The sequence below is a fragment of the Eleginops maclovinus genome, chromosome 21 (genome assembly GCF_036324505.1).
Source record: "Eleginops maclovinus isolate JMC-PN-2008 ecotype Puerto Natales chromosome 21, JC_Emac_rtc_rv5, whole genome shotgun sequence".
Lineage (NCBI taxonomy): Eukaryota > Metazoa > Chordata > Actinopteri > Perciformes > Eleginopidae > Eleginops > Eleginops maclovinus.
The window spans coordinates 4,620,386-4,646,060 of NC_086369.1; the positions used below are offsets into that span (position 1 = coordinate 4,620,386).

The 25,675-nt window shown below is 39.4% G+C and overlaps 4 protein-coding genes across 7 annotated transcripts; 1 reads left to right on the top strand and 3 right to left on the bottom strand.

The window, feature by feature from the left end:
• The first annotated feature begins 739 nt into the window (after positions 1–739).
• Positions 740–4,062, top strand: LOC134884123 (diamine acetyltransferase 1-like). Its single transcript, XM_063912793.1, has 6 exons — positions 740–989; positions 1,788–1,839; positions 1,925–2,005; positions 3,008–3,109; positions 3,195–3,235; positions 3,607–4,062. The coding sequence occupies exons 1-6, from the start codon at positions 927–929 to the stop codon at positions 3,781–3,783; spliced, it is 516 nt and encodes a 171-aa protein (XP_063768863.1). The 5' UTR covers positions 740–926; the 3' UTR covers positions 3,784–4,062.
• A 2,232-nt stretch (positions 4,063–6,294) lies between these two features.
• Positions 6,295–12,199, bottom strand: apoob (apolipoprotein O, b). The gene is made up of 9 exons (XM_063874105.1): positions 12,146–12,199; positions 11,665–11,775; positions 10,789–10,908; positions 9,984–10,016; positions 9,752–9,806; positions 9,458–9,553; positions 9,065–9,156; positions 7,944–8,033; positions 6,295–7,519 (listed from the first exon to the last, which is right to left on the bottom strand). The coding sequence occupies exons 1-9, from the start codon at positions 12,161–12,163 to the stop codon at positions 7,481–7,483; spliced, it is 654 nt and encodes a 217-aa protein (XP_063730175.1). The 5' UTR covers positions 12,164–12,199; the 3' UTR covers positions 6,295–7,480.
• A 524-nt stretch (positions 12,200–12,723) lies between these two features.
• On the bottom strand, positions 12,724–22,653 carry klhl15 (kelch-like family member 15). 4 transcript variants are annotated; one of them, XM_063873851.1, is made up of 10 exons: positions 22,367–22,653; positions 21,115–21,202; positions 20,673–20,781; positions 19,787–19,925; positions 19,238–19,426; positions 18,792–19,016; positions 18,272–18,433; positions 17,940–18,149; positions 17,485–17,675; positions 12,724–17,317 (listed from the first exon to the last, which is right to left on the bottom strand). In XM_063873851.1, exons 3-10 carry the CDS (start codon positions 20,690–20,692, stop codon positions 16,546–16,548), a joined length of 1,908 nt encoding a protein of 635 aa, XP_063729921.1. In that variant the 5' UTR covers positions 20,693–20,781; positions 21,115–21,202; positions 22,367–22,653; the 3' UTR covers positions 12,724–16,545. The 4 variants fall into 4 exon arrangements, with proteins under 4 accessions (XP_063729921.1, XP_063729920.1, XP_063729918.1 ...); XM_063873850.1 differs by having other exon boundaries at positions 22,257–22,653; XM_063873848.1 differs by having other exon boundaries at positions 20,673–20,833; positions 22,367–22,652.
• A 731-nt stretch (positions 22,654–23,384) lies between these two features.
• On the bottom strand, positions 23,385–25,076 carry mthfs (5,10-methenyltetrahydrofolate synthetase (5-formyltetrahydrofolate cyclo-ligase)). The gene is made up of 2 exons (XM_063912238.1): positions 24,428–25,076; positions 23,385–23,978 (listed from the first exon to the last, which is right to left on the bottom strand). The coding sequence occupies exons 1-2, from the start codon at positions 24,801–24,803 to the stop codon at positions 23,755–23,757; spliced, it is 600 nt and encodes a 199-aa protein (XP_063768308.1). The 5' UTR covers positions 24,804–25,076; the 3' UTR covers positions 23,385–23,754.
• Positions 25,077–25,675: the final 599 nt, after the last annotated feature.

A 25,675-nucleotide genomic window follows, 5' to 3' on the forward strand; every position in this document is an offset into this window, starting at 1 on the left:
AATCAGTAAAGTAATTAAGTTACTTTTTAAAGGAGTAATCAGATTACTTTTTTGAAGTAACTGTGTCAACACTGGTCAGTACTTGTATTTGGTGTACAATTAAACAGAATGTAATATAATCTACTTTTTCAATAAAGACTATTGTGTCTTTCACCCTATATTTGTGAAAGGGCACTATCTAACTTCAGAAATATAAGTTTAAGATGCAAAACTTTGACAAATTCAAGATTATTTGACTCAAATTCGTAAGTTAAGGTAATTAAAATGAGCTCCACTATTACCAGCCTTAACATTAAAGGGGCAAACAAATCGTTGAAACACCAATATAATATGTTACATAATTCTGGATCATATGAGTGGTACTTGGAGGATATTTTGAGGCGTTTGTGTGGTTTATATGGAATCAAAATATGTGAACTATAAAACGTATATTTGTTTGCAAATACCACTTAGATATTGAATGCTTTACTCTCTCACTTGTTAGTATTTCTACATTGTGCTTTAACTTTTACTTCAGCTACTTCTTCCATCAAGTAGAAAACAACTTGACTTCGCCGACAATAACAAACATCTCAGGACCGAAAAATAGCCTACACTTCAAGGGAGCATTCCTTGAGTCCTGATTGGCTAAACAAACTGGCAGAGAGTGTCGCTGATTCGTCAGAAATCTGATAGGTTGGGAGCCGACCAACCACATTCCAGCGCCAGACGGGTATAAAGCTCCCGATGTAAACAAAGGAAGCGGCAGATAAACGGCAGCGACCCAGCCGAGGGTGATGACTACTGGATGACCTTCTTGTTTCGTCTAACGCGTCCGGACCAGAGGCTGACTGTTGGGAAAAGGCCACTCTGAAGCGAATGAAGAAACAACTAATCTTTCACTTCACATACAGAGGACTTCTAAGAAAAAAGAGTAAAAGAAGAAAATGGAGTATAAATTACGAAAGGCTGAACCCAGGGACGTGTCTGACATATTACGACTGGTGAAGGTAGGCCAAGGATCAGAATACACTCGCCAATTCATTAAACTAGCCTGCTAATGAACTGTTATTTAGCCGTGACATTCACATGTACTCTATTACAACAGTATTTCCGACGATATTAAAGTCCTACAACTCTTTAAACCCGATGAATCACCGTCTGGAGGATGTCCGAGTGAGATTAGTTTCAGTGGCCTTTGTTTACAGCCTGGAGACTCGTATCCGGGTTGCTAAATAGGGTCAGTCTTACCTTCAGCTGAAGTTCTTAAGGAGGTTAATATCATGTTGTTAAGGTTGTATAAGTATACGTAATGAGATTACACCAAAAAAACAAGGGCTACAGGTGATGAGGGTAGTACTGTTGTTTCCAGGAATATAGTTCAGCGAATATTACGAGTGGGCATTTTTGGTCTGACCTACGGACAATCCCATATATTACTTATTAAACATAGCATCATGCTTTGAGCTGATAAGCACTCGAAAGATAGCAGTTTACATCAACAAGTATTAATCATAATATGGAGCATAACTGGTGTTCAAGCAGTTGAAGGTATTGATTTGGTATTGTCTATTTGAAATAATTGTTTACTAATCCTAAAAGTACGATAAAACAGCAGTGTCTGCGTTGCATGTGGTGCCTAGAGAGGTTCTTTAAACAAGAAATCCAAGGGTTGTTTATGTGATGAGTTATAAAAAGTAATGGATGTTGGGCCATATTACCGTTTTCAGACGTTTTGAACTTAGTTTCAGCTTAAAATGTTCAGTTTCCTTACTAAATATAACTTGCTTGTGTATTTATTGTCCCAGGAACTTGCAAAGTACGAGGAGATGGAGGACCAGGTCACACTGACTGAAAAAGGTGAAAAAAAAGTTTGCTTAATCGATCTAGTCAGATAACTATTAGTATTATTTCCTTGTTACTTACATGTTTTATTTCCTTGCAGAACTCCTTGAGGATGGTTTTGGTGACACCCCATTTTACCACTGCATCATCGCTGAAATCCAAGGAGAGAACAGCAGTGACGGTAAGAAACACCCAGCTACTTCTCATAACAAAAACACATACCCCCGACTCTCGGGCATGACCTCGAGTTACCTCTCAGAGTCTCCAGAGAGAAAGACATGCAGATGTCTGTGTTATTCTTTTGTGCTTCTTCTGTCTGAAATTTAAGAGTTTTGGATGTTTACATAATCTCCTTTTGTCAAAGTGAAATCTGATTTTCTTTAGAGCTTTTCCCCCCACACATTTCACAGTTTGAGTTCAAGACACGCTGCTTCCTCCACCTGCACAGACCGACAGTGATAACCTAAACTCTGTACAGCCTGTGCTTCCTGTTTTTGTATAAACAATGTGAGATCATGAGCGGAAACAGAACCAACATTTAGATCTTCTACTTCAGTAAACATACAAATACAGCAATTTAACAATACTCTACTTAAAACTCAAATATTCTTATAGTACTGATAAGTATCCAAAGTAAAATCACTGCATTAAAAACAAAGCTGATACTATGGTTATTTTAATGTGCAATGTTCTGCAAAGGTACACGTAACCACAGCTGTTAAATAAATGCAATGGAGTAGAAGTTTAAAGTAGCATAACATGGAAATGTATATCGTGTTTCATTTAACGACATGCTGCAACAGATGATGTTGTTTAACTCCCAGGTATTTTATGCATTGATCATTATTGGTTTACATCATAACTTCTTTTACCCAAAACATGGCAGAAGTAAATGAGGCTTAAACTTCCCAGGAAATTACAGCACACAACACCTAGCAATAAACACAAGACTTGACCTAGAGAGAGTTCACAAGAAGAGGACAACCGTTTCAAAGTAAACGCCTTAAACTCAAACTCTGCATTGCATTCTGTGCGCTATAATGCATAAGGCCACAGCATCACTTTGCAGAAGTAATGCCTATTTATGCAACTGGTTGTACCAGACATATTATGAATATAGGAGTGTCAATATAAATGCTATAACTGATATGGATATTTAATCCTTTTCTCACTGTGTGTGCAGACGGGAAGGTGGTGGGTTTCGTCATGTACTACTTCACGTATGACCCCTGGGTTGGCAAACAGCTGTACCTGGAGGAGTTCTACGTGATGGACGAGTACAGAGGTATGGGAAACAACAACTCGTCCTTCAACATTGAATGATCTCGTTAGCTGTTTTAATTAATGAGCTCTCTCTGTTCCCTCTCCAGGAATGGGCATTGGCTCGGGGCTTCTGCGCCACCTCAGTGATGTGAGTATGTTTACAGACGAGGTCTACACGATTGAAAAGATGGCGTCATATATTAAAACTTTTCCTTCGTTGCTCCAATTTAATGTAAGCTTCCTCACAATAATGCATCTAAATGACCAAGTGTCATTGGTGCAATGAAAGGAAATAAATAATGGTTTGAGTGAAACAAACAGCCAGTGAGATGAGATCAATCCAAATCTATTTTCCCTTTTTCCTGTCAAATAGCTTATTTTAGAAGAGAAAACTACTCCATTTGTGATGTTTGTTTTCCTTTTTTATATCGAGTTGCTTTTTCTTGGCCTTTTCTTTGGATGTGTCAACCTGTTAGACTTTTTACACATTTTAACTCGTGTCCCTTTCTCTCCTTGCAGCTGGCGATGAAGACGCGCTGCACTGGAATGATGTTTGTGGTGGCCGAAAACAATGAGCCGTCCATTCAGTTCTACAAGCTGCGCGGCGCCGAGGATCTCTCCGAGGAGGAGGGCTGGAGGCTCTTCAGGTTTAGCAAAACCAGCCTGGTCAAGATGGGCACTCCAGCGGAGGAGTGACCGTGGGGAGAGAGAGGCTGGTGGAGACGGGGGAGGCTGAAGGAGACAGAGATCAGTCGCCTCGCTCCACTCAGAGTTCAGCTTTCTAAAAAGGGGAATTGTGTTTCATAGTAATGTTTCTGTTCGTAGTTCACCATCTTAGTAAGCCTTTTTTTAATTGCATATATGTATCTCTGAATCACTTATTTTAACCTCTTATTCTATGGTAATACTGCGTTTGATTTGCAGAAATGTGATATGACTGAAGTTGGAAATAAAACTAACTTTTTACGCATGGTCTCTTCTGTCAGACTGTTCTTTACACTGCGCCACTTTAATATTCATTTTGGACTCCCAACAGTGCACCTTTTCAAACTGCAGCCACTGATTCTCTCTTCTTCTTCGTTGAGCTGAATTATTCATACATTTAACAGTAAAACGTCACTTTACATTGGGAAGTTTAACATTGGATTATACACTAGAGTTAAAAATGACCTAGAAGTAAAATGCTTATTCTACAAATGTGGCTTTAAACTGGATAGTCAATTCACGACAGACACAGAACTTAAGTCTATATTTATTTTTTACACAAGTTATGAAGTTATCAATGTACACAGGGGTCAGTGTATTTCCTGTTTGCACCGCCTACTTCCACATCAACTGAGTGGGTGAAAGAAATGGACTTAATAAAGCTGTGTATTGTGTAGCTCTGGAACTGGACATACTGATCCTCCCACTGATGGAGACTTTAAACTATGTAGAGATAAACAGTTCAACCTCATGTTCCTACTCCCTCAGCAGTGAAACAGAAGCGTGATGTTTGTACTGAATCAACCTTGAGATCTTTTTCGCTACTTTGGCAGTTTTTTCACACGCAGCATTTGACAACTGGATATTTTCATAGGGCGTTTAATAGATTTGAGGAAGTTTAAAGCTGTTTTTCTTATAAGTCTGTAGTCAAGGTTTTATCATATGCCTTTTATTCCTGGGGACATACTTTTGGTTAGGAAGCAGCTGATTTAGCTTCTATGGGGTTAGTTAGACATTATGCCGTTGAATAAATATAAATAACTGTACACACTAACGTCTAATCTATACTGTATATTGTGTATATCATACGTGAGCATTTAACTCATATTTAACAGATTCCTAATTATCCATATCTGTATATTCATAAACACCTTAACCTCTAAATTAAACTGTTACTTAGATTTGATTTCTTTTATAATTACCACACCCATGTGAACTCCTACCTTTCTTCTCATTACTGAGGCTGCTGTGACACCTGATTTATAAAGCAATATATATCATTTATTCCTATCTTATATTTTAGATAGATACGTTTATTAGATTAGATAAACTTGGAAGTACTTTATTTATCCCAATATGGGAAATATTTGTTAAAGCAGCATGTTGAGTTAAAAATCATACTTAAATAAATAGTGTTTATATAAATATCAGCAGTAATACGTTACAATACATTGTATTGTTTGCAGATTTAAAAAGCAAAACATACATTTATGAAGTTTATTTGAACTTTGATATTGTGTATTCATCAGATACTCCCTAAATATATATCTTGTATATAATTACTGTTTATGTTCCTACTTTTGTGCAATGACCAATAAACTGCTGCTGATTTAACACAAGAATTTACCAATTTTGAATCAATAAAGTACATTCATCTTCACCTTCAAGTCATCATGCTGCTTTAAAAACAGTGTGTAAAACATGTGAATGGGCATTGAGGGTGTTAAAATGAAGTTTCCTTTAAACCCACATCAACTTTTGGAGGGTTCAAACAGCAGAGGAGTTGCATCATATCCTCTGCAAAAAAATTACATCAGGGGTCAAGAGATAAATCAAAACCAGAGGGAGAAAAGGGAAGAGGAAATGAGATTAAAGGGACAAATTCACACACACTCACACAGCTAGGATTTTTCTAGTCCCACAGAGCAGATGACGTGTAACCGAAGACGGTTAACTGCACCATCACGAGACATGGCAAACAAAAAGGGAAGTAATGTAGGGGAATAGACATTTTTACTGGGGTGGGGGTGTGACTCTTCTATTGTCTCTGGATTCAAATAACAGTCACTTCTCCATTCAATACAGCGGTTCTTATTCCAGTAGCTCCTTCTGGTTTTAAGGTTTTAGTTCTTTATAAACAATCTTACAAGTATTTGTGTTTATTTTGTGCATCCTTCTAGGCGTTTTCTATTTCTTTTTAGTCATGTTGCGTCTTCTTTTAGTCGTTTCACATGTGCTTTAATCATTTTGCAGCTATTTTAAGTCATTTTGCAAATGCTTTATGTATTTTGCATGTCCTTGTATTGATTTTGCATTCATTTTTTTTCCTTTAGCCATTGTCTGTTAAATATACGTCATGCATTCTGTGTCTTCTTGTTGTCATTTAGCTTTGATTTATTTATATTTGCTACTTAACGTTATCTTTTTTCCTATATATTAATACCTATGACACACCAACTTTCACAACACACTTTCATGCATGCACAACAAAGGGAAGATGTGTCTTTTTCAGATGCCAGTTTTATTTCCATCGCATTCAGATAAAACCTTGTTCAGTATATACAGTGCATTATTATACATGGAGAACACACACATTAAGCTCGTTAATTATTACATACTATTTGGCCCTTTACTGTAACAAGTACGTTTTATCAGCATCAACTGCGACGTGACGACATCCAGGGGAATAAATACGCGGGCATGAATAACCTTTCTGAAAATGTATACTGATGTAAGCTGCACTTGACACGACGACAGCTCATCAAAGCTGCCCGTCTAATGTTCAGTTTTAAAAAATACTTCATAATGCAAAGAAAAAGGCTAAAAACAAGTGGTCATTTTTTGAGAAAAGTGCAAATAAAGGAATCAGCTGAGACTACAGGTCGTCAGCAAAGCAGGAATCTAACAACACATCAGAACCAATGTTTTTTTAGTCAGCCTTTCTCTTTTTTTTAAACTTCTTCACAAGTTTTTTAAGACATTCTGCTTACAAACACAGGCAAGGACAAACAAAACGATTCATTCATTCATAATTCATTCATTAACTACTACTCTTTCCATTCCATCTTATTGTTTTAACTATTGATTCATTTGTCGATCGCTTTCTTTATTCATCAATTAATCAGATCAGAAAAATGTCCAAACATAACATATTCCTACTGCTTTCAAAGAGACATTGTCTTTACTCAAGAGGACTGCAACAAGCACATTTGCGATGCTGAAATCCTCAAAGTTACTTAAATGACTTGCTCTAAAGTGGTGTTGTGCAGCAAATGAAAGAATGACTGAAGTGTCGGTGGCAGATACCATTCCCGTTTTGCTGCAAATTGTGGCAAACAATGCAGAAACTGACCATGGAATGGGAAAATAGGAAGGAATGATGAGGAGGAGGAGGAGGAGGAGGAGGAGGAGGAGGAGGAGGAGGAGATTTACCAAGAAGCAGATACACAGATTTATTTGGATATTCAGAATATTTACCTGAAAGGAATGATGTTTTAGAAACACACTTTAGACCTGTACATTGCGGAGATGTGCAACTTAAATAATGAAGTCCTGATTAGAGGCTGTGTGAGAGTGTGTGTGTAGGTGAATAATTATAAATAATATACAGGAGTCGTACAGAGGGGTGTGTGTGTGTGTGTGTGTGTGTGTGTGTGTGTGTGTGTGTGTGTTACTGGAAGGTGAAGTCTCAGCTTGTATCGCTGCTCTCTGTTTTCTCTTTGTTCTCCTGAGTAAAAGGAAGAAGAAAAGACTTATCAATATACAGAAAAGTAGTTATTTGTATTGCACTTTTTAAAACAAAGTAACAAAATGCTTTCACAGACGAGATTAAAAAGGTAAAAAACATTTGAAAACACCCTTACAGTATAAAATAAGTTATGAAGTAGAAGTGAAGAGGATGCCGTTTTATATAAATAGGTTATAAGAAGTGCTTAAGCAGATGAAAGTAAAAAGTTGCAGAATCAAACCTTTAAATTATAGCTATAATTATTAAACGCTTACGATTTGGACAGTTTTAAAAGTGCACTTGATTTTTAAGAGGGATTTTTTAAAAGTGGATAAGGAGTTTGCCAGCACTCGCTCCTGGAAACGTTGCCAGTAAACGATTATCCCCAGCAGTGAGAGATCTGGGAGAAAACACCGACGCTCACCTTCTTTTTTGCAAACGGAGGATCTTTCCAGAGAGTCTCTAGGTTGCCGCGGCCCCGCTGAGCCAAGCTGAACGCCGAATCCCGACCCCCCTGGTGAACACACAGGAAGAAAAACGATTCAAAAAACACACACACACACACACACACACACACACACACACACACATATCCGTCATCTCTCAGCCAATCAGAAACCTTCAGAGAAAATACAGCTAATTATCTAAAAAAGAAAATAGGTTAAGAGTTCAAGCTGCTTTTGTCTGACGCAGTGTAACTCTCATTTTTTAAATAACATCAACATATTTTACAGTGTTATAGTAAATCAAAACACTGCATTGGGTTTATAACTTTGCAGCTTTTTTGTTTGTTATTTTATGTGTCAAACGGAAACTAAACGTCTGCTTTTATCTCGTCTGCTCATATGTTTTCCCAGCTGGACCCTGCCCTGCTAGTCTGCGTGTTTCAGCTGTGCATATGTGTGTGAGCAGAAGTGTGATTAGGGTGTGTTTCTTCACTTCGTGTGTCGGCTCTCTGGGTGGAAATACAGAAACTAAAATGAGCCAGACATCAGTGGAAATTAGAAACACAAGTCACAGCCAGGACTTCCTGCAGGGAAGCACAACCCTTTCCTCACAGGAAGTACAGTCACAGATCAAACCCACACAAACACTACCTGATGCACTCAACCTGCTGGGAAAATGTTTGTCTTCTGATGAGACAGTTTATAGGATGAGGGTGGGATTTTCCTAAATAACTCCCTTAGGATGAACTTTCTGCCTCACTGGTTCCCAAAAAACACACTAACCAGGAATAATTTGGAGCTGAAAAGAAAATTCCTGCTTTCACAGCTGTTTCCGTAGTTTATTTCAGCTCCAGGAAGGAAGATTAAATAAAGACCTGAGAACAGATGCAGATGTTGCTGACTTTGTTAAACCCAGTCCCGTGGTGTAAAAAACATTATGAAACTGCAATCAATATTTCAGCCAAAATAGCCTTTAGTCAGACATCAGATTTAGGAAACAACTCGGGGTATATTAGGTTGGTAAAGATCATGTTTCATGAGGCAGTGTCAAGGTTTATACAGATATGACCCTGATGTGTATTTCCAAAACAACACAAACCTTCAGTACAGACGCAGCCTGCTGAGGGTAAAACATGGAGGCACTGAGAGCCATGAGTCCAACTGGTAACACCACCTGCTTCACCCTGGAGCCTGAGAGAGGAGAGATCAGGTGTCAAATAGCTGCTACAGAGAACTGAGGAGCTGTTTTCCACTATTAATCTCAAAGACAGACGGGCAACAGCTCCTTGTCTGTGTGGTTTCCCCTGCCACTGGCTGACGTTTCACCAAATGCACTCCTGTTTGACTATTTCTTATGTTGTTTTGGTTGTTGTTTATTTGTCAGTCCTGTATAGGCAAAGCCAAAACACTCCTTCTGTACCATGTGTGTTACTGTTGTTTCTTCATGAGCGAATGCAGGTTAGTGTGTTTGTGTGCGAGTGCAAATGTTTACCTTTGGCCAAAAAAAGTCCAAGGATGCCAGAAAATCCAACCGCCGCCACACTGTCGTAGAGGTCAGGAGGGGGGTTACTGAGGAACTGGTACACATCTAAAAAAAATAATACAAGGGTAAATAGTGAAGACACCTGTCTTCCAAAGAATGTAAACAGATTTGTGTTCTGAAGGGACGCTCTGTTGACATTGATTTGTCAACGAACAAGTCAAACATAATTTCAGAGACTTTACACGGGAACAGTCACAGCACATAATGCTTTGACTGACTGGGAACAAAAAAGTGTTTTCTGACCTGTGACAGTTTTTATGGAGGTGCTGATTGTGGGCTCCACAGTATTGTAAACTTGCTGAGGTCCAAAGATCAACAGAAGACAAAGACAGAGAGAGCAGCGAGGTTACTTTCATCTGATAAAGCCTTATCATCGTGTTCACAATGAAAACAACTGTTGTACATTTTGTCTGGCTCTTTCATTTTTACCACCTCAACAGAAAACAACAGTTTAAGAAAGGTTCACGATACTAACCTCCACTTTCTCAAAGGCAACCTGGCCTGTTTGCTACGAAAAAAGAAAAATACAAGTTAGTTTATTAAAAGACACTTTTACAGCTTATTGTTTTCCTTCCATTTATCAAGGTTCAAATGCTTGATTTGCCTTTCCAACATTCCCCTTGTTTAATGTTTCCTCAGATAGAGTTCATTATTAAAAATAGCTCATGTTTCCTGTATGCAGGAAAATGTGATAAAACCCTGAAGAGTGCAGGATCAGAGAAGTAGATAAACACGTCTTCGTACGAGAAAGGATTTCACACCCAACTGCAAGTTGACTTTTCATCTTTTTAAAATTCAAACCCATTCTTCAGACAGTGTCTGTGACAACCACACAAAGCAACAACGCAAATTGAGCAAGTTTACTGACTTAATTGGGAAACATTTTTATGTATTATTTGACAAGGCCTCAGCCTCCAAAGCCCAATCAAACCGCACTTCATCAAAAAACTATAATAACTGGTGTGTTTCACATCCACATATTGCTCTTGTGACGTATTCTGGTTTAAAAAAGTGATAAACAAGCATCAGCTGCTCTGGTTTTCACTCATGTGATTGTATTTTCTGCATTATTGGCAGACTTCGGTCCCAACAGCTGACCTCAAAACTATTGTTTAACTGTGGACGACCTAAGAGTAATGTGAGACGGAGAGTTATATTATTTGATGGGGAATATAGCATGAAAGATCCACATAAAAAGATGTGCTATCTAGATTTTTCTCCACAATCAAATAAAGGAATGAAACAATAAAAATGGGTCTCTAGTGTCAGATATGACGCACCTGGCACTGGTTGGTGTATGGTTCTGCCAGTTTCCTCAGCGATGCAACGCTCTCCTCCAGGGGCCCGGCCTCTGGCTCCACATGAGGCACTGCTTCAGGGATGTTGTATAATGACGGCAGCTGAAACAAACAACAACAATAAGGTGTTAAAGTATAGTCAAAACTGCCTATGTTCCATTTAAAACTGCCCCACAGGCCAGGCAAGATAAGGGTGTTGTAAGGGTGTGTAATATAAATACTAAGAGGTTAGTGATGATTGAACATACACGAAACAGTTTGTAGTCTGATATACGACATTTAAATACACTTGATTATGAACTTCCTCTTTTAGTTTATATCTGACATTACTTCTTCACCTTATTTTTGAATGGGATTAAATACTGTTTACTCCCTGCTAACCCTTTCAAAACCGTGATTGTTGTACGTGATATATCGGTTTAAGTGACATTCAGGAATAAGTTAACTTGAACTGTATAAAGTTTATGTATAAGAGTGATTGTGGTACTGTTTTTCTTTTGTTATTTATGAGACTTGTACCTCTACAGTTCCCACTACAGCAACACGGACATATGATGATCAAGATGCAATGGTTTGGATTTACATTATATTGGCATAACCATAAACATCCAAAGCAGTAAAATGCAACGTAAGCATTCATGAAGCTGTAATATAAATCCACCAAACCCATTTATAATAGAGAAACACAGACAGGGAACATTTACTGCACAAACAATACTTTTACTTTAGTAAGGTGTTTTATGCAGGACTGTGGGAGTCATTTCACAGCGTGGCATGAGTATTTTAGCTAGATATGTCTCCAAAGTGTTCTGAAGTTTGTAAAGGTTGCCCCCACCTGTTGGCTACTTATTTACCCACCTCATCGAGGCTCAGAGCCGGCTGTGGGCTCTTTTTCCCCTCGGCTGCAGCCAGCACCGTGGAGCCGCACAGCAGGCCGGTCAGCCCCGGAGCTACGGCACACAACGACACCTGGCGGCAATCAAGGCACAACACACAATATGGTATTCACGATGAAGATGATAATAAAGCCCTTGTTTTAAGCGAAACGTCAGTTAAAACACTCTACACAATAATTCTGACATTTTCTGAGTGAAATCATTTCATGTCTCGTTACAAAAAGAGGGAAGAAAACCGTTTGCTTCAACTGACCTGTTAGCTACATCAGCTGGCAACATGCTAACATTAAGGGTTGACTAATTTAGAGACTTTCAAACATATTTTTGTGGTACCAATCTAAATGTGTAAGACTGCAGAGCTAAGCTTTACTTAACGGCAAGGATGCCTAAAGCATATATAATATTTAAGGTGTAAAAAGGAGATAAACGTTAAGAGTAGTTACCAGTTTCACATATGACATTCTGGTCCAGGAGAGATTCGCTTTTCTATGGCAAGCCGTAAGGCTGAGACGCTTAAAGGCGCATGCGCGTTATTTCGCCGTATTTATAATAATATACTGTATATGGGGCATAAAGAGATTCATTTATTTTACATTTATACATCATTTATGTATAAACCTAGCAAATAATCTTATAAATATGATAAATAGAGGAAACAAATTCAAATGTTTCTTGTATCAAGTAAAATATTGTTTCCCCTAAACTTAAAAATGCAGTTTTTATAGCTTTTCTTGTTCAAACTCTATGGGCTATTTGGACCAAATACAATAATATCTGCAATATCAGCACAAACAGCTGTAGCCATTACAGTATTTACAGATAGGCTTTTGGTGCACATAGAAGTCCCTACTTCATTGTGATAGCATTTATATGTGCATATACAAAATAAATGGCATACTATTACAACACGTTTGAATGAGTCTAAAGCAGAGTCCTAAGACATCAGTAGACACAGAATTAAGTCCCAAGTTGCTATGAGTCAAAAACAAACACACAGATATTAAAGCACTTAGCACCCAGCTGAAAGTTGACCAATATGAACATTTATTTCTGGAAAGAAGTTACAAATCGTTTCCACGAGTTTCTACTCAGATTATAAGATATGTTAATCTGATTTTACTTTCTTTTTCAGATACAGTCGTTGCAGCAAGGTATTGTTTTATTTTTTAAATCCTCTATTCTGTTTCCCTACTGACAGACTGGTGGACTAAAGGACGCTGCGCTATGACTGAATGTGCCATAAATCAGGACAGTAGTACTTTATCGGTTACACGTTTCTTCTTTTAACAGCAACATGAGAGGAGGAGGAGGAGGAGAAGGGGAGGAGGAGGAGGAGGAGAGTGGCAGATGTGATGTTCATGATGTCAGCTGCAGAGTTAAGCGACAAAAACAGAAAGATACCTGACAGTGTGACTTCTCTGGTTATTATAAAGGTTTTGGCAAAAATGGAGCAAAACCAGTATTCAATGATCTCGAACACAGGAACAATAGCTTTGGGAATGAAATATTTTGAGTCTCAAACATGGATTATGCGAACCAATAAAAACGTTACAAAGCAAAAGTTTTTGGTTTTCCTTTTACTCTATGTTCCTTATTTCCATTTCCCCTCTGCTAACTAGGTTCTAGTTATCTTATAATAGAAAATAAGTTTGTAAAATGTCAAATTGGAGCAGGAATGATTAGTAGAATTTACTGAATCAACTAATCTTATAAATTGAATAATCGTTGTAGACATTTTCCAATCATAAGCAGCAAACATTATGCTTGTTACAGATTTTAAACATATGAGATGTAAACTGTTTTTGAGGTTCATTAATAGATCTTTGAGTATTTCTCTTACAATGTATTCACTACAGATCGTTTTAGCCACCCTGTATTCCCTGGAAACATATTTCCTTTTCAAACAAATTCCCCCTTAAACGTGGAAGCAGTATGAAGTCCAAAATGAAACGCACAACGTCTCACTGCTGAGGAGGCTTTAACGTGAGAAAGGTGCACGGTCTAACATTTCTACCATTGCAACAAAGTGATCAGGATTTCCTCAAAAAAGGACAAGCTGAGGTGGCATCCCATGAACACTGTAAAGCACAGAAGAGAGGTTTGTGTGTGGACAGCAGTCTAATTGTTCATAAAAAGAAGTGAGAATTAGGAGGATGATACCACATCTGGTCCCAAGACAACATGCCACCTTTAAACAAGTTCAAACAATATGAAAAACCTGTAAATTAAACATCTTTTGAATGACAATCTGCATACAGTTTATGGACATGGTAATAAATGTTTCACTTCCCTCCTTTAGAGTGTACCTGTTCATCTGTTAAGACCCATCTAAATGTTAATTTACCTCCTTTATAGGATAATTATATTAACAAAAAGCGTTCTCAAAGCATCCATTCATAAGCCACATGCAGTGCTGCTCAGGAGAAAAATAAAAGAGACAAAAAGTACATTTGGAAAACAACACAATTAAACTTGTAATAAATAACCCTACGACTGTTACTGCATAGCTCCGTGAAAGCAATACTTGACAAAATAAATAACTTAAATTAACGGCTGAACTGCATCAGTATGTGTTCTCTAGCCCTTTTCACAGTTGGCTCATGGAAAATGAAAAACAAATATCTGGAAAAGAAAAGATCAGGCTGGCTGGGCTGCTTAAACTGTGCAGATCCTAGCACAATAGAAACTTCCGATATAACTGAAGCATAGGTGGCATTTCAGTGTCTGAAATTAACACATCCGACTGAAAAACAATGGTAAGAAATCAGCTTTAGTAAAAGGAAATCTTCTAAAACACTTGCTGGTATTTGTTTTTATTGTCCAATGCTGAGAGTCTTGGTTACACTGAGCTCTGCCGGTCATATAAAAGCTCAAATTTTAGGACAAACTACGAATGTGAAGAGGAAAAAACCAAAGGGCCTCGTGGAGAAAAAGTTAAATGGGAATATATTTATATTGGTGTGATGCGTGCAAGCAATTTCAGATATTTGAAGCATTAGTTCATTTTTCTTATCTTTTCATTTGTTTCCCCTTTTAGATATAAAAAAGGTGCATATTTGCCATACGAGTTAAAGAACGTAACGCCTTGAACTTCATGAATTTGGAGTTTAAATCTGGTAGCGTATGAATGAAATAGATTGCAGAAACTTTATGCCAACTCTATTTTATGTTCACCGTATCATCATCATAATGGCTGCCAAATTCCTGCAAGATTTATTTTAGATTTTGTGATATTTATTGGCACATTTTGGCAAATCAATGCCAGTATTTGTTGGAATAGTTTCCAATAGCTGCCTCAAGAGTCTTTATTGCAGGTATTTGCCGGTGTAAAAATCACGTATAATAGAGTATCATTTCCTCATATCTAAAATCTCCATGACTTTTACTAAGCACCAAGCCTGACATTAAATCATCCCGATGATATTTCCCAATGGTTTTAAGTTTCTTTACACCTTAAGATCTTATTCAATGAGCTAAATTCGTTTGCTACTTTCTGACAGCAAGACTAGAAGCTCCAACTTCGGTCTTATTTTGATTCTTTGGTACGGTTAAGTCAATGAATTCTTCTTACAAACGAAGAGGAAAAAGGCAGCATTAAATTATACATCCTATACAAAAGCTGTTTTGTGACTATGACTCGTTCAAACAGAAAATAAGTATGAGAAGTTCCTGAATAGTAGACCACACTCTTCCTGCACGAGGCCCAATGTTTCCTATATACATGAAGTAGCTGCATGTTTCAAGGTTGGTAGATGTGTAGTTCAGTCAGAATGTTAATTTCAGACAGATGTCTTACAGCATGTTTTAATACTACAATTATTTTTGAAGTACGGCATTCACACCTAACAGCCACAACAACAACCAAAAATAAAGTGCAGGGAATGAAAACGTGAGTTAGTAAAGAACTGCCAGTGACCTGACGGATACAGAGCTGCTCTTTCTCTACTATGCATGTAATATAAAACAAAAAAAGAACTTGTGTAACGTAGTGTTATGGTTTTCCTCTTTATGTTGCATTCAGCTCTCATCGCACGCACACACATACATACACACGCACACACACGCACACACACACAACGAGAGGAAGGAGAGGGCGCACAGAGATTCGTGTTTTATGAACATGGTGGATATCTGGGAGTAAAAAGCAGAATAATTAGGACTAAAAGCTGGAACACACTGGAAGAAAATGTATCACTTAAAGATCAAATTGTTAGCAGCATCTGTGACAACATGTGTTTACACTCTGCTTTGTTTGTTTGGAGACAGTTTACAGAATTAGCTACACTACAGAAAATAGTGTGAGTATTTTGTTTATATATTAGCCGTTACATATCTTATTGGTTGTTTTTTGGATTCTTGGCTTTCTCTTAACATGAGCAACTTTATTAATGAAATAAATTATTTTAGTTTGCATCTCAATATATCAACAGATGCAGGGTAATGAACTTAATTCAGAGGGGATTCAAGATATGTGTTTTGATTAAATAAATAAATACAAGGTCCCTTTGACTGTGACGCTTCCAGTGCGTTTCTGCAATAAGCCAGACTGCACAGCCTAAATACAGTGTGTGAGTAGTAGAATAGGAACCTGACCACAGTCCGAAACATAAACCAGCAGAATTCAAACTTTTTTCACTCCCCACACATTATTTTTCCTTACGTTTTCTGAGAAAGCGAATCCTGAAAATGTCCAAGTGGCGTCCCACCACGCCACGCTTCCGTTGGCTCCATTAAAAAGAACAGCAGACTTATCTTTTCCTCATATTAAGGAAAGTTTAAAAGCGAAACTTGACCTCAGTCTTCATTCCCGTTTCTATAAAAAGGAGGCGTGTTGGAGCAGACCTCAGCTGCAGCGTCTCACGTGCTCCAACACGTACTCTGGGAAGTGCAGGCTGCACACCTGCAGACCGTCCAGTTTGCAAGGCATCCTGGGATACTCATCCTCCTTCCACTTGTTCTCGTCGGGATCGAATGTGAGGATGGAGTCACTGTAGTGGCCGTTGTAACAGAGGCCGCCGAGCACCATGATCTGCCGGTCCAGCACCGCCACACCGTGCCCGCTGCGCCCGATGGGCATGGAGCCGAGGATGGTCCACTCGTCGGTGTCGGGGTCGTACACCTCGGTGGACGGGCAGCCCTGCGACTCGAAGGATGCGCGCAGGATCACGCACACGCCTCCAAACACGTACAGCTTCCCGTTGTGGGAGATCATCTTGTGGAAGCAGCGGGCATAGTTCATTTTGGATTTGTTCTCCCAGCAGCTGGCATGGGTGCCGGGAAGCAGCGGGGCGCGGCCGGCGCGTGTCCTGTGAGCCTCCGATCCCACTGAGCTGCCTCCCCCCCCTCCTCCTCCTCCTCCTCCTCCTGCCTCCCGCCCTGGGTCGAACACACACACTTGTTTGGAGGTGGAGGAGGAGGTGATGCCGCCGGTGATGTAGAGTTTCCCGCTGAGCACTGTCCCCTCGTGGCCGTACTTGTTGACTGGGTAGGGGTCCACGAACTCCCAGCGGTCCTCTGTGATGTCGTAGCGCTCGGTGGAGTAAAACGTCTCGTCACGTGTGCGGCCTGCTACGGCGTAAATGAACTTACCGATGACGCCCACGGCAAACTCCGACCTGCAAACAAATAGAACACACCATTCATCATTCCACTTCTGCAGGAAGTGTATTTCAGGGGTTGATTTTTTTCCATCTTCTCTTTCTTCTGCTGATAGACATCATATTGCATGCTATGTACAAGTTGCTGACGTATTTATTTTTTAACAAGCTCCAGCTCCTCTCACCTGGGCACGGACATGTCGGCCATGCGCAGCCAGGAGTTCTGCCGGGGGTCGTAGCGGTACACTTTGGAGGAGGCATGGAACTCTCCGTCGGGCCCCAGCTCCTCTCCGCCCAACAGGAAGGCGAAGTTGTTTACGATGGCCAGACAGTCGGGGCGCAGCGGCACCTGAGGGCCCTCCAGCTCCCACCACACCTGAAGGGGAAAACACAGCTCACTGAACCGCAGACACTCGATGTATACAGATTAAAGTTGTGCTACATCAGGGTCAGGTCACATTTAAAGCAGCTTGAGATACAGTTTCTGATGAAAAGTCATCTTGATGATCTTGACATTAGGAAGTTTCCATAGTGAGGCCCGTGTCTACCAACCCAACACATCACTTGCTACTGAGTTAATATAAATAATGTCTCCTAAACTAAATAAAAGGACATGCTCTAGTAGGCAGAGATATGACACCTTTGGTCTCTGCAGCAGCAGGATCTTGCTGTTGACCATGCTGTGTCCGATCATCCCTCTGAACACGGCAGTTTGCGGCCGCACCGAGCGGATGCGGTTGGAGCGGGTCTCCACCAAAGGCTGCTGGTTAACATCGTGGAAGTAGCTGAGCGCCTGGTCCACTTCCTGCCGCAGCTGCCGGGAGTAGCGGTAAAATTCTGATGTCTTTACCTGAGACGAGGAGGAGAAGGACAGTAGCTTATCAGCAAGATTTGAGCAACTTGTTACTCTTGCACCTGTATCAACCGTTGACTATAAACCCAGCAGGATATTTCCCAGAAAGCAGTGCTGACCTTCTCGAAGATGTTTGCTGGCGTCATGAGGCAGAAGCGGATGGATTGCACAATGGTGTCTGTGTGCCTCCAGCGCCGCCGGTCATGCCGCAGCCACGACTGCACTGCTTCATACAGCTCGATCTCCGGGAAGCGACTTAAGGCGTCGCTGTTCAGGTACGACTGGTGCAGAGAAAGAAACACTGGATTTAGAAAAGGTTAGGCATTACAAAATTCATTATTTTAACTGTAAAACGTGAGGTTGTACTGGATAGCTTGAAGCTTTGTTCAACATTTGCATGCTTTGTCTTTTTAGCTTGCGTTTTGCAAAACCCCAGTATAGGCTTAAACACTTTAAAAATAACTTATAATACTCACAATGAAAAGTCATTTGTTATGGCCCTATGTTAAATGTTCCACTGAGTGTGTATCTTGGTCATAAATAAATCCAAATATTAAGTGGAAAACAAAAACCCAAACGCCCAGAAAATGACAGTAGGTATTGATAGCTCCAACTTGGCTGTCAAAACTACATTCTAACCTGCAGTCTCTCGAGGCTGAGGTAGGACAGGAAGTCGGGTCGGCTCATGAGGGGGACGAAGTTGTCTAGCAGGAAGTTGTCAAGCTGCTCCTGGACACCCTCCACGCCCACGCTGAAGTCCTCCAGGAGGCGCATGACCTCCGCACAGTTCTCCAGACAGATCTTAGCCAGCAGGAAGGAGCAGCAGAACTCCACCGCCTCCGTCAGCTGCACGTACATGGCCGCCTGGCGGGACAGGAAGTGGAATAGTGAAGATGTATAAAATGCTGCTGGCTCCTGTGACAGTGTAGTCCTTGCCAACATTTGAGCAGTTGTGTAGGAAATACGTATTTTCAAGCAGTAGTCAAATTGGACAGGAAGTAGTAAAATGCTAACTCTCTTTTGTGTTTAAGGACTCATTCCTGTATTATGTTGCAGGGAGGAGGCCAGTTTGTGTTGGGCCTTACCTGCAGGATCTCTTGCACAGTGGGCATGCTGAGCTCCAGAGAGCCATAGTACATGAAGCGGAGAATGTGTCCGAAGCCAGCGGCCGTCAGCCCCTTCATGTGGATCTTGTCCTGGTCCCTCTCCCTCATGTCCGCCGTGAACATGACCCGGAAGTAGTCGCTCTGCGTGGCCAGAAGCGCCTTGTGGGCCTGCAGGAGGACAGACATGAGCATATATAAGAAACGTTTCTTGGTTCTTTTCTGTTCGATTTTTGCATGCTCTTCTTTCTTCATTTCACATCTAACAGGACTCCATTAAAGTGTCCTGGCTTGTATGGACTTATTTGGAAGAGACCTGCCTCGCTGGGAATAAAAGCTGTTTTTTGTTCCTTTAAAGTCGCCCTGCGTCAATTTGCAGATTCCACGCTTTTTCATCGTGCAAGTTTATATATTTAATATTCTTCACTTTTATAAAGACATCCGAGAGAGATATTCATGCAGATATAAGTAAAAGTGATATGTATACAGTCTTGAATGAGGGATTTGTGCATTTGAGCTCCATTTGCATACCTGGAAGTGGTGCTCCTCTATCAGCAGTGTGACGTCCAGCAGCAGGCGCTCCTCGTACAGCGCCCTGAAGCCCGACGACACACTCCCATCATGCACCTGGGACAGGTACACCTCCACATCTGCCCCCGACATAACACACCTGCAGGCATGACGCAGGAACGAGCGGGGATGGAGACCGGGTGAGTTAATAACAACAGATATGTAAAGACTAGAATTAAATAGGACTAGAAAACAAAACCAGCAGACCAGCTCTCCAAGGTAAAGTTTGTGGGTTGCTGAATAGAGTAAGCCGGGGAAATCGAAGGGCATTTATACGGACGTCAGGCTTTAAAAGCTCAGCACTTCAGCTGCTGCATCCTAACAAGCTGTTACTCTTTCACAAAGAAAAAGAAGCGTGTCCGTTTCTGCACAGGGGAAATTAACTTGCTCCACTGCAACATAGCAAGGACGTAAAAGAGAAAATAAAAGATACTGCAAAATCATCCAGTTTCTTCAGCGTCACAACACACACAGTGCTTTAGCATCTCAAAATAATAATACCATTATATAAATCATAGTATTCAAGATGTTAATAGACTCTCAAAATCATGACTAAGTAACTCAAAATAATTAAATTAAAATAATGAGGAAGCCGTCTTAATATAATGATCAGTTTATCATTATGTTTGGACCATAAGTCATGTACTGTAAGAAAACCTCACAATAAGTTAAAGGCTAACTTTTATCATAGTTTTTGTTTTACTGGTCACAAAGTAATGGTAGGTAACAAAATACACACAAAAGTTTAAATCAACAACAAAAGAAACACACAATCTCTGCATACAATTGAAAACAAACAAACACACACACACACACACACACACACACACACACACAGCACACTCACCTCTGATTGGCCACGGGCATGTCAGAGGGGGCTGTCCGAGCCAATCAGAGGACAGTGCCCCTTGTGTCCAGGAGATGCTAACAAAGTCCCTTTTCTGAGCGTCAATCACCTGGACGACAAAGCCAACACACCCGCCACATTACAGCGTGAACGTCTGCAAACTGCAATAAAAAAAAAATACAGCCGTACAAGGACTTTAATATCTGTGGACAAAAGTATGTGGACGTTACACGCACTGACCACATAGTTCTGTTGCATATCGTTTTTGTTAGTCAACAAGTTAAAAACCGATAGACAGTTTTGAAACAAACCCCTAGCAATAGGTGCCAGGAATCTAAACTGTCAGCAGAAAATACAAAGAAGTGAGAGATCAAGTTGAGGAAATAAAGGAATGATCAGGTTTGGGTTTATCATGAAGTGTTGCAGAGTGTTAATTCCCTACCTTTTGGAGCCCGGGGGAACAATCAGAGGCTTTGTGGGCTGAGCATTAAGGGGTTGCTCGCATTTCCTGTGTTTATGTTTCCCTGGTTCTAACAGAGAAACAGAAGAATAACCGTAAGATGCTGGAGGAGGACGGAAAGCTAAACAGAGACATCAAATGTGCCACGACACAAACAGGAGAGAAGCCCTTTTCCACATGTATAGCAAAATATAACAAAGTTTAAACAAAAAATGATGATAACAAAATACTAACACTCTTGAAATAATGATTATGTATCTCAGAATGATGGTTTAGCATGTCAAATTCAGGAATAAGCTTTTTAAAACAAGGACTTAGAAAGTCAAGATAATGAGAAAAAATCCTCAAAATGATCCCTTACTTACTCATGGAAATAAGAAACTCAAAATAATGACTTAATAATAGTTTAAGTATCTGAATAATGACTTAATAATAGTTTAAGTATCTGAATAATGACTTAATAATAGTTTAAGTATCTGAATAATGGCTTAATAATAGTTTAAGTATCTGAATAATGGCTTAGTATCTACAAACTATAAGAAACCTGCTCAAAATAATGACTTAGTAACTCAAAAATAGTAAGACACTTTGTCAAAATAATCTTCAACAGAGAGAAACTTTCCCACAAACTATTGACATTAGAACGAAATCGTCATTATTTTTGAGAGTTTCACACTCTGTTGAGTTACTAAGTCCTCCTTTTGAGAAAGTGTTTCATTATAATGAATGATTTTTCTGTTTTCATTACAAGGCTCGATATTGTTTTCTTTCACTGACAAATGTTCTTCCATATATTGGTACTCTCTTAAAGCCATGTTACTTTTTCTTTAATATTAACAATACCTATGTGTTCCCAGCACACAACTCAAATGTAGCAAAATAAGTAAGAAGCACATACTTCCCACTGCCTTGTAATGAAATAAATAATGTGCTTTGTTCAAAAACAAATACCTTTTGTTTTTGCATGAACTATATGACCTTACATGCTGGGATTAGAACCCCAAAACAATAGCTCAGTATACATGATAACGGTACACACACAAACGATGAAACATGTTGTATTGTAATTTGAATAATGTGTAAAATGTTAAAATGTTAAAATATTTAACTTCAGAGCTAGCTACCTGCTAGCCAAATTAACTGTCACGATTCTCAGCGGCTGGAGCTACGGGGGACCCGTCACTGCTCTGCCGGGGTAACAGCTTAGCTTAGCGGCTAAAACCAGCCGTCTCACCTCGGCGGTGCGAATCCCCACAGCCCCTCTTCGACCAGGCAGCTCTGGCTCCGTCGGACATGAAGTTGCGGGTTCAATTCCAGGTTCAGGAGAGCGGTTGGCAGCGGTTCACTGCCATGTTATCGTCCATCTGCCAAACGAGGAGACCCCCCCACTCAGCTCTGAAATTAAACGGGTAGTAACAAACCACAGCGGTCCACAGGCTTTGCGGACGCCATCTTCTGCACCCGCGTCACTTCCCCTTTGGGCGGAACTGAAGGGCGTAGTGCGGCAGAGAGATCGTATGTAGGACAAGATGTGTCACTCGGAAATGATATCAACATTTGCAACACAACACTTCGTTTAAGGTGCTAAAATCCAGCTTCTTCTTTTTTACAACCTGTTTACTTACTTACTTTAAGAAAGGAGCATTTCATTTATGTTATATTTGCATCCACTTTATAGATTAAAGATTCAAAGGTTTACTGTCATACCATATACTGTACACAACTATGGTGTAGTAAGTAATTAATTAATTAAAACCTTGGGTCACAGGATCCTGAGCAATGCAATTAAAAGACATACAACTAATTTAAAAAACAACAAGAATAAAAACAGTGCAAGCTCAGGCATTAGGTAGTCTTATGGCCTGTGGGATATAACTGTCTCTGAGTCTAGTGGTAGAGGCACTATTATTTTTAATGTTTATTTACTCGATATTTTAGCCTCTTTCAATGAAGCATAACCTTGTTTGTTTTTTTTCTATCATTGTTTGTCTGCCATTGTACAATTCAAAGCACTTTGTAACTTTGTTCATTATAAACTGTTATTATTATTGGTTATTATTATAGGCAACACATGCCATTAAAGTTTGAATAAGCTTTTTATTGGTAAACAATTGAATATGCTTTAATTTACAGTTCTTTTCAATAAATACCATAAAGAATAAAGGTCTTTATAATACTAAAATGTGATTTTGATGACGAAGATTATGTGACATTGTTACATTACACCCATGAAAAGACTCTCAGACACATCCTTTGCTTGTAAAGATCTTTATAATATATTTGAATCATTGTAATCAAAACTGCAATGTGTTCAATCTCTCTGAAGAAATTAAATTGTCACTTTTAGAGTAGAAGCATTAAAGTGACACTTGCATCTTCAATTGAAGCATGTATCTTCAATTATTGTATGCAATATCAGTAATCAATTAACAGGGTTTTTTTAATTGCCTTTTTGCACAAAAACAGCAAGAAAAGTAACTCCCTGGAAATATGCAAAAGCATGTATTTGCAGGAAATACACTTCTGTTCCTGCGATGCCTCCATTTTCCTTCATTTCTGAACCACTGAACTTATTGAAATGTTATAATTTGTCTCTATAATTTCACCTTAACTGTTGATTATCTATTCATCTATCTCATACAGGACTTCATCAATAAGCACATCATTGTCGTCAACAGGGATTTCTGGAAACAGCTGCTCTTTGAAGGCGAGGGCGATGGTGTAGGGCTTTCCTTTGGGGTGCTTCATACAGCGCTCCAGGTAGGTGTCGTAGAACCCTTTCCCTCTTCCCAGACGCTTCCCCAGACTGTCGAAACCCAGGCCTGGCATCAGGATCAGATCCAGACCTGGTGTAGGAAATATTGTTTCACTGAACATAGTTGTAAAAGCTGTTGATGTGTAACTACCTAAAAAAACAGTATTTCCACTTTATGCTGCTTTTCCAATATGTTTACTTAGTTTCAATTCATAAATATAAGATATAAGTACACTAATGAATTACGATATATTTTTAGGGATTAATACACCACGCAATATGAAAAAAGCCACTGAAGTTAGATCAACATTTACCAGGTGCAAAATTACAATGAAGAACACAGGAATGCATCAATAATTATAATCCGTTATAGATACTGGTTTATATTATTCTGAAAATGGCCACTAATGAGTGATTTTAGTAAAAGTAGCCTATATTTTCATGCAACAACTTTTAACATCAGTAAAATGTTAAATGCATGATTTTGACTTGTGATAAAGTTTTTAAAAATAAAAAATAATTCATGATATTTATTCACACCTGCTGAAAGTGCCTCCTCTCTGCTGCTGTCCTCTGCTGCAGGCTGCCGGATATTCCACGCAGTGAGCGGCAGAGTCTCCATGTCCTGCAGACTGCGGAGTTGCAACATGTCCATGTGGTTGCTGCTGCTCTCATATCTGGGAATAAAGCAGCTTTTTCCACATTTAAACACGTCTCTGATGATCTCCTCTGTGCGCACCTCATCCTGCATGCTCAGAAACACTGCGATCCTCTTGCAGGACACATACTTCGGGTGTCTGAACAACTGTTTGGAGAGGACCAAAGACTGTCGTAACTTCTCCTCGTCAGTTAATCCTGCTACACGCCGCTTTATTTCTTTCCTTAAAGCTTGCTTTGCTGCACGCAAGGCGGCCATTCTTCCCGTAATTACTTTAAATAGTCAAGTTGTTTTAAACAAATAAGTATTCGAAGTGTGTTCTGCACGCGTTTGCTACTTTGAAAATGCGATTTCAACATCTGTAGCCTGCCCTTTCGCTTTTTAGAAGTTACACATTAACAAGTAGGACTATACAAACACATGGCAGGGGTTAAAAACGGCCAAAAGGCGAATGACAGCAATGATTGTTAACCCTAATATTACAGTAAACGGTCCAGCAGAGAGTCAACGCGCCGCATGACTGTGATGTCAGCTGCATGCCGGAAGTCAAACTTTTTCCTTTTTTTTTTTAACAAGATAGAAGTACAGATTATTTTCTTTGACAATGAGAGGGGGGGAAATGAACCCACACAAGACCTTTAACTAAATTAATAGTTTTGTTTATTTTTTAAATGTCTTCTTAATATTTTTTTTAAAGCACAAGTGTTCTATGCAGGCATATTTATATAAATGCAAACCATATAAATAGTGCAAAGGAAAACAATACTGCGGTTTCACTTAATATGCAACAGCCCCATAGTATTATTATAATATATTTTCTAACAGCAGCAAACCTGTGGACAGCTAGCCTATTTTTCCACGAGTTTCCCCTCTTTTATTTTTTGATTTATATAAAATCATACAAAAGGTATGATTTTATATAAATCTCCCTAGCTTATTCTTTATTATTTTTCCCCCAGAAAATATTGTATTATATTACAGTTTATTTTCCTGTAAGATTTTGTACGTGTTCAATACACAAAAAAAAACACATTTTAGGAATTATACGATATTTTCACAAAGCTACAACCAAACCTTTTTTCTTTTTACAAACTACACAACAAGACTACATAAATGACGTTTGATGACGT

Bases quoted from the DNA above. Each gene is read 5' to 3' on its own strand.
- mthfs (XM_063912238.1), bottom strand. From the start codon at position 24,803: ATGGCCGCCTTGCGTGCAGCAAAGCAAGCTTTAAGGAAAGAAATAAAG. The intron at 23,979-24,427 runs GTGTGAATAAAT...TTCCTACACCAG, and splicing joins AGAGGAGGCACTTTCAGCAG to GTCTGGATCTGATCCTGATG.
- apoob (XM_063874105.1), bottom strand. The intron at 10,909-11,664 runs GTGGGTAAATAA...TGTTTGTTTCAG, and splicing joins CGGCTCTGAGCCTCGATGAG to CTGCCGTCATTATACAACAT. The intron at 8,034-9,064 runs GTTTGTGTTGTT...TGTGTTCACCAG, and splicing joins AGGCTGCGTCTGTACTGAAG to GGGGGTCGGGATTCGGCGTT.
- klhl15 (XM_063873851.1), bottom strand. From the start codon at position 20,692: ATGCCCGTGGCCAATCAGAG. The intron at 19,926-20,672 runs GTGAGTGTGCTG...TCATGCCTGCAG, and splicing joins ATGCCCGTGGCCAATCAGAG to GTGTGTTATGTCGGGGGCAG. The intron at 19,017-19,237 runs GTAAGGCCCAAC...CTGTCCCGCCAG, and splicing joins CTGTGCAAGAGATCCTGCAG to GCGGCCATGTACGTGCAGCT.
- LOC134884123 (XM_063912793.1), top strand. From the start codon at position 927: ATGGAGTATAAATTACGAAAGGCTGAACCCAGGGACGTGTCTGACATA. The intron at 990-1,787 runs GTAGGCCAAGGA...TTATTGTCCCAG, and splicing joins ACATATTACGACTGGTGAAG to GAACTTGCAAAGTACGAGGA. The intron at 3,110-3,194 runs GTATGGGAAACA...TTCCCTCTCCAG, and splicing joins CGTGATGGACGAGTACAGAG to GAATGGGCATTGGCTCGGGG.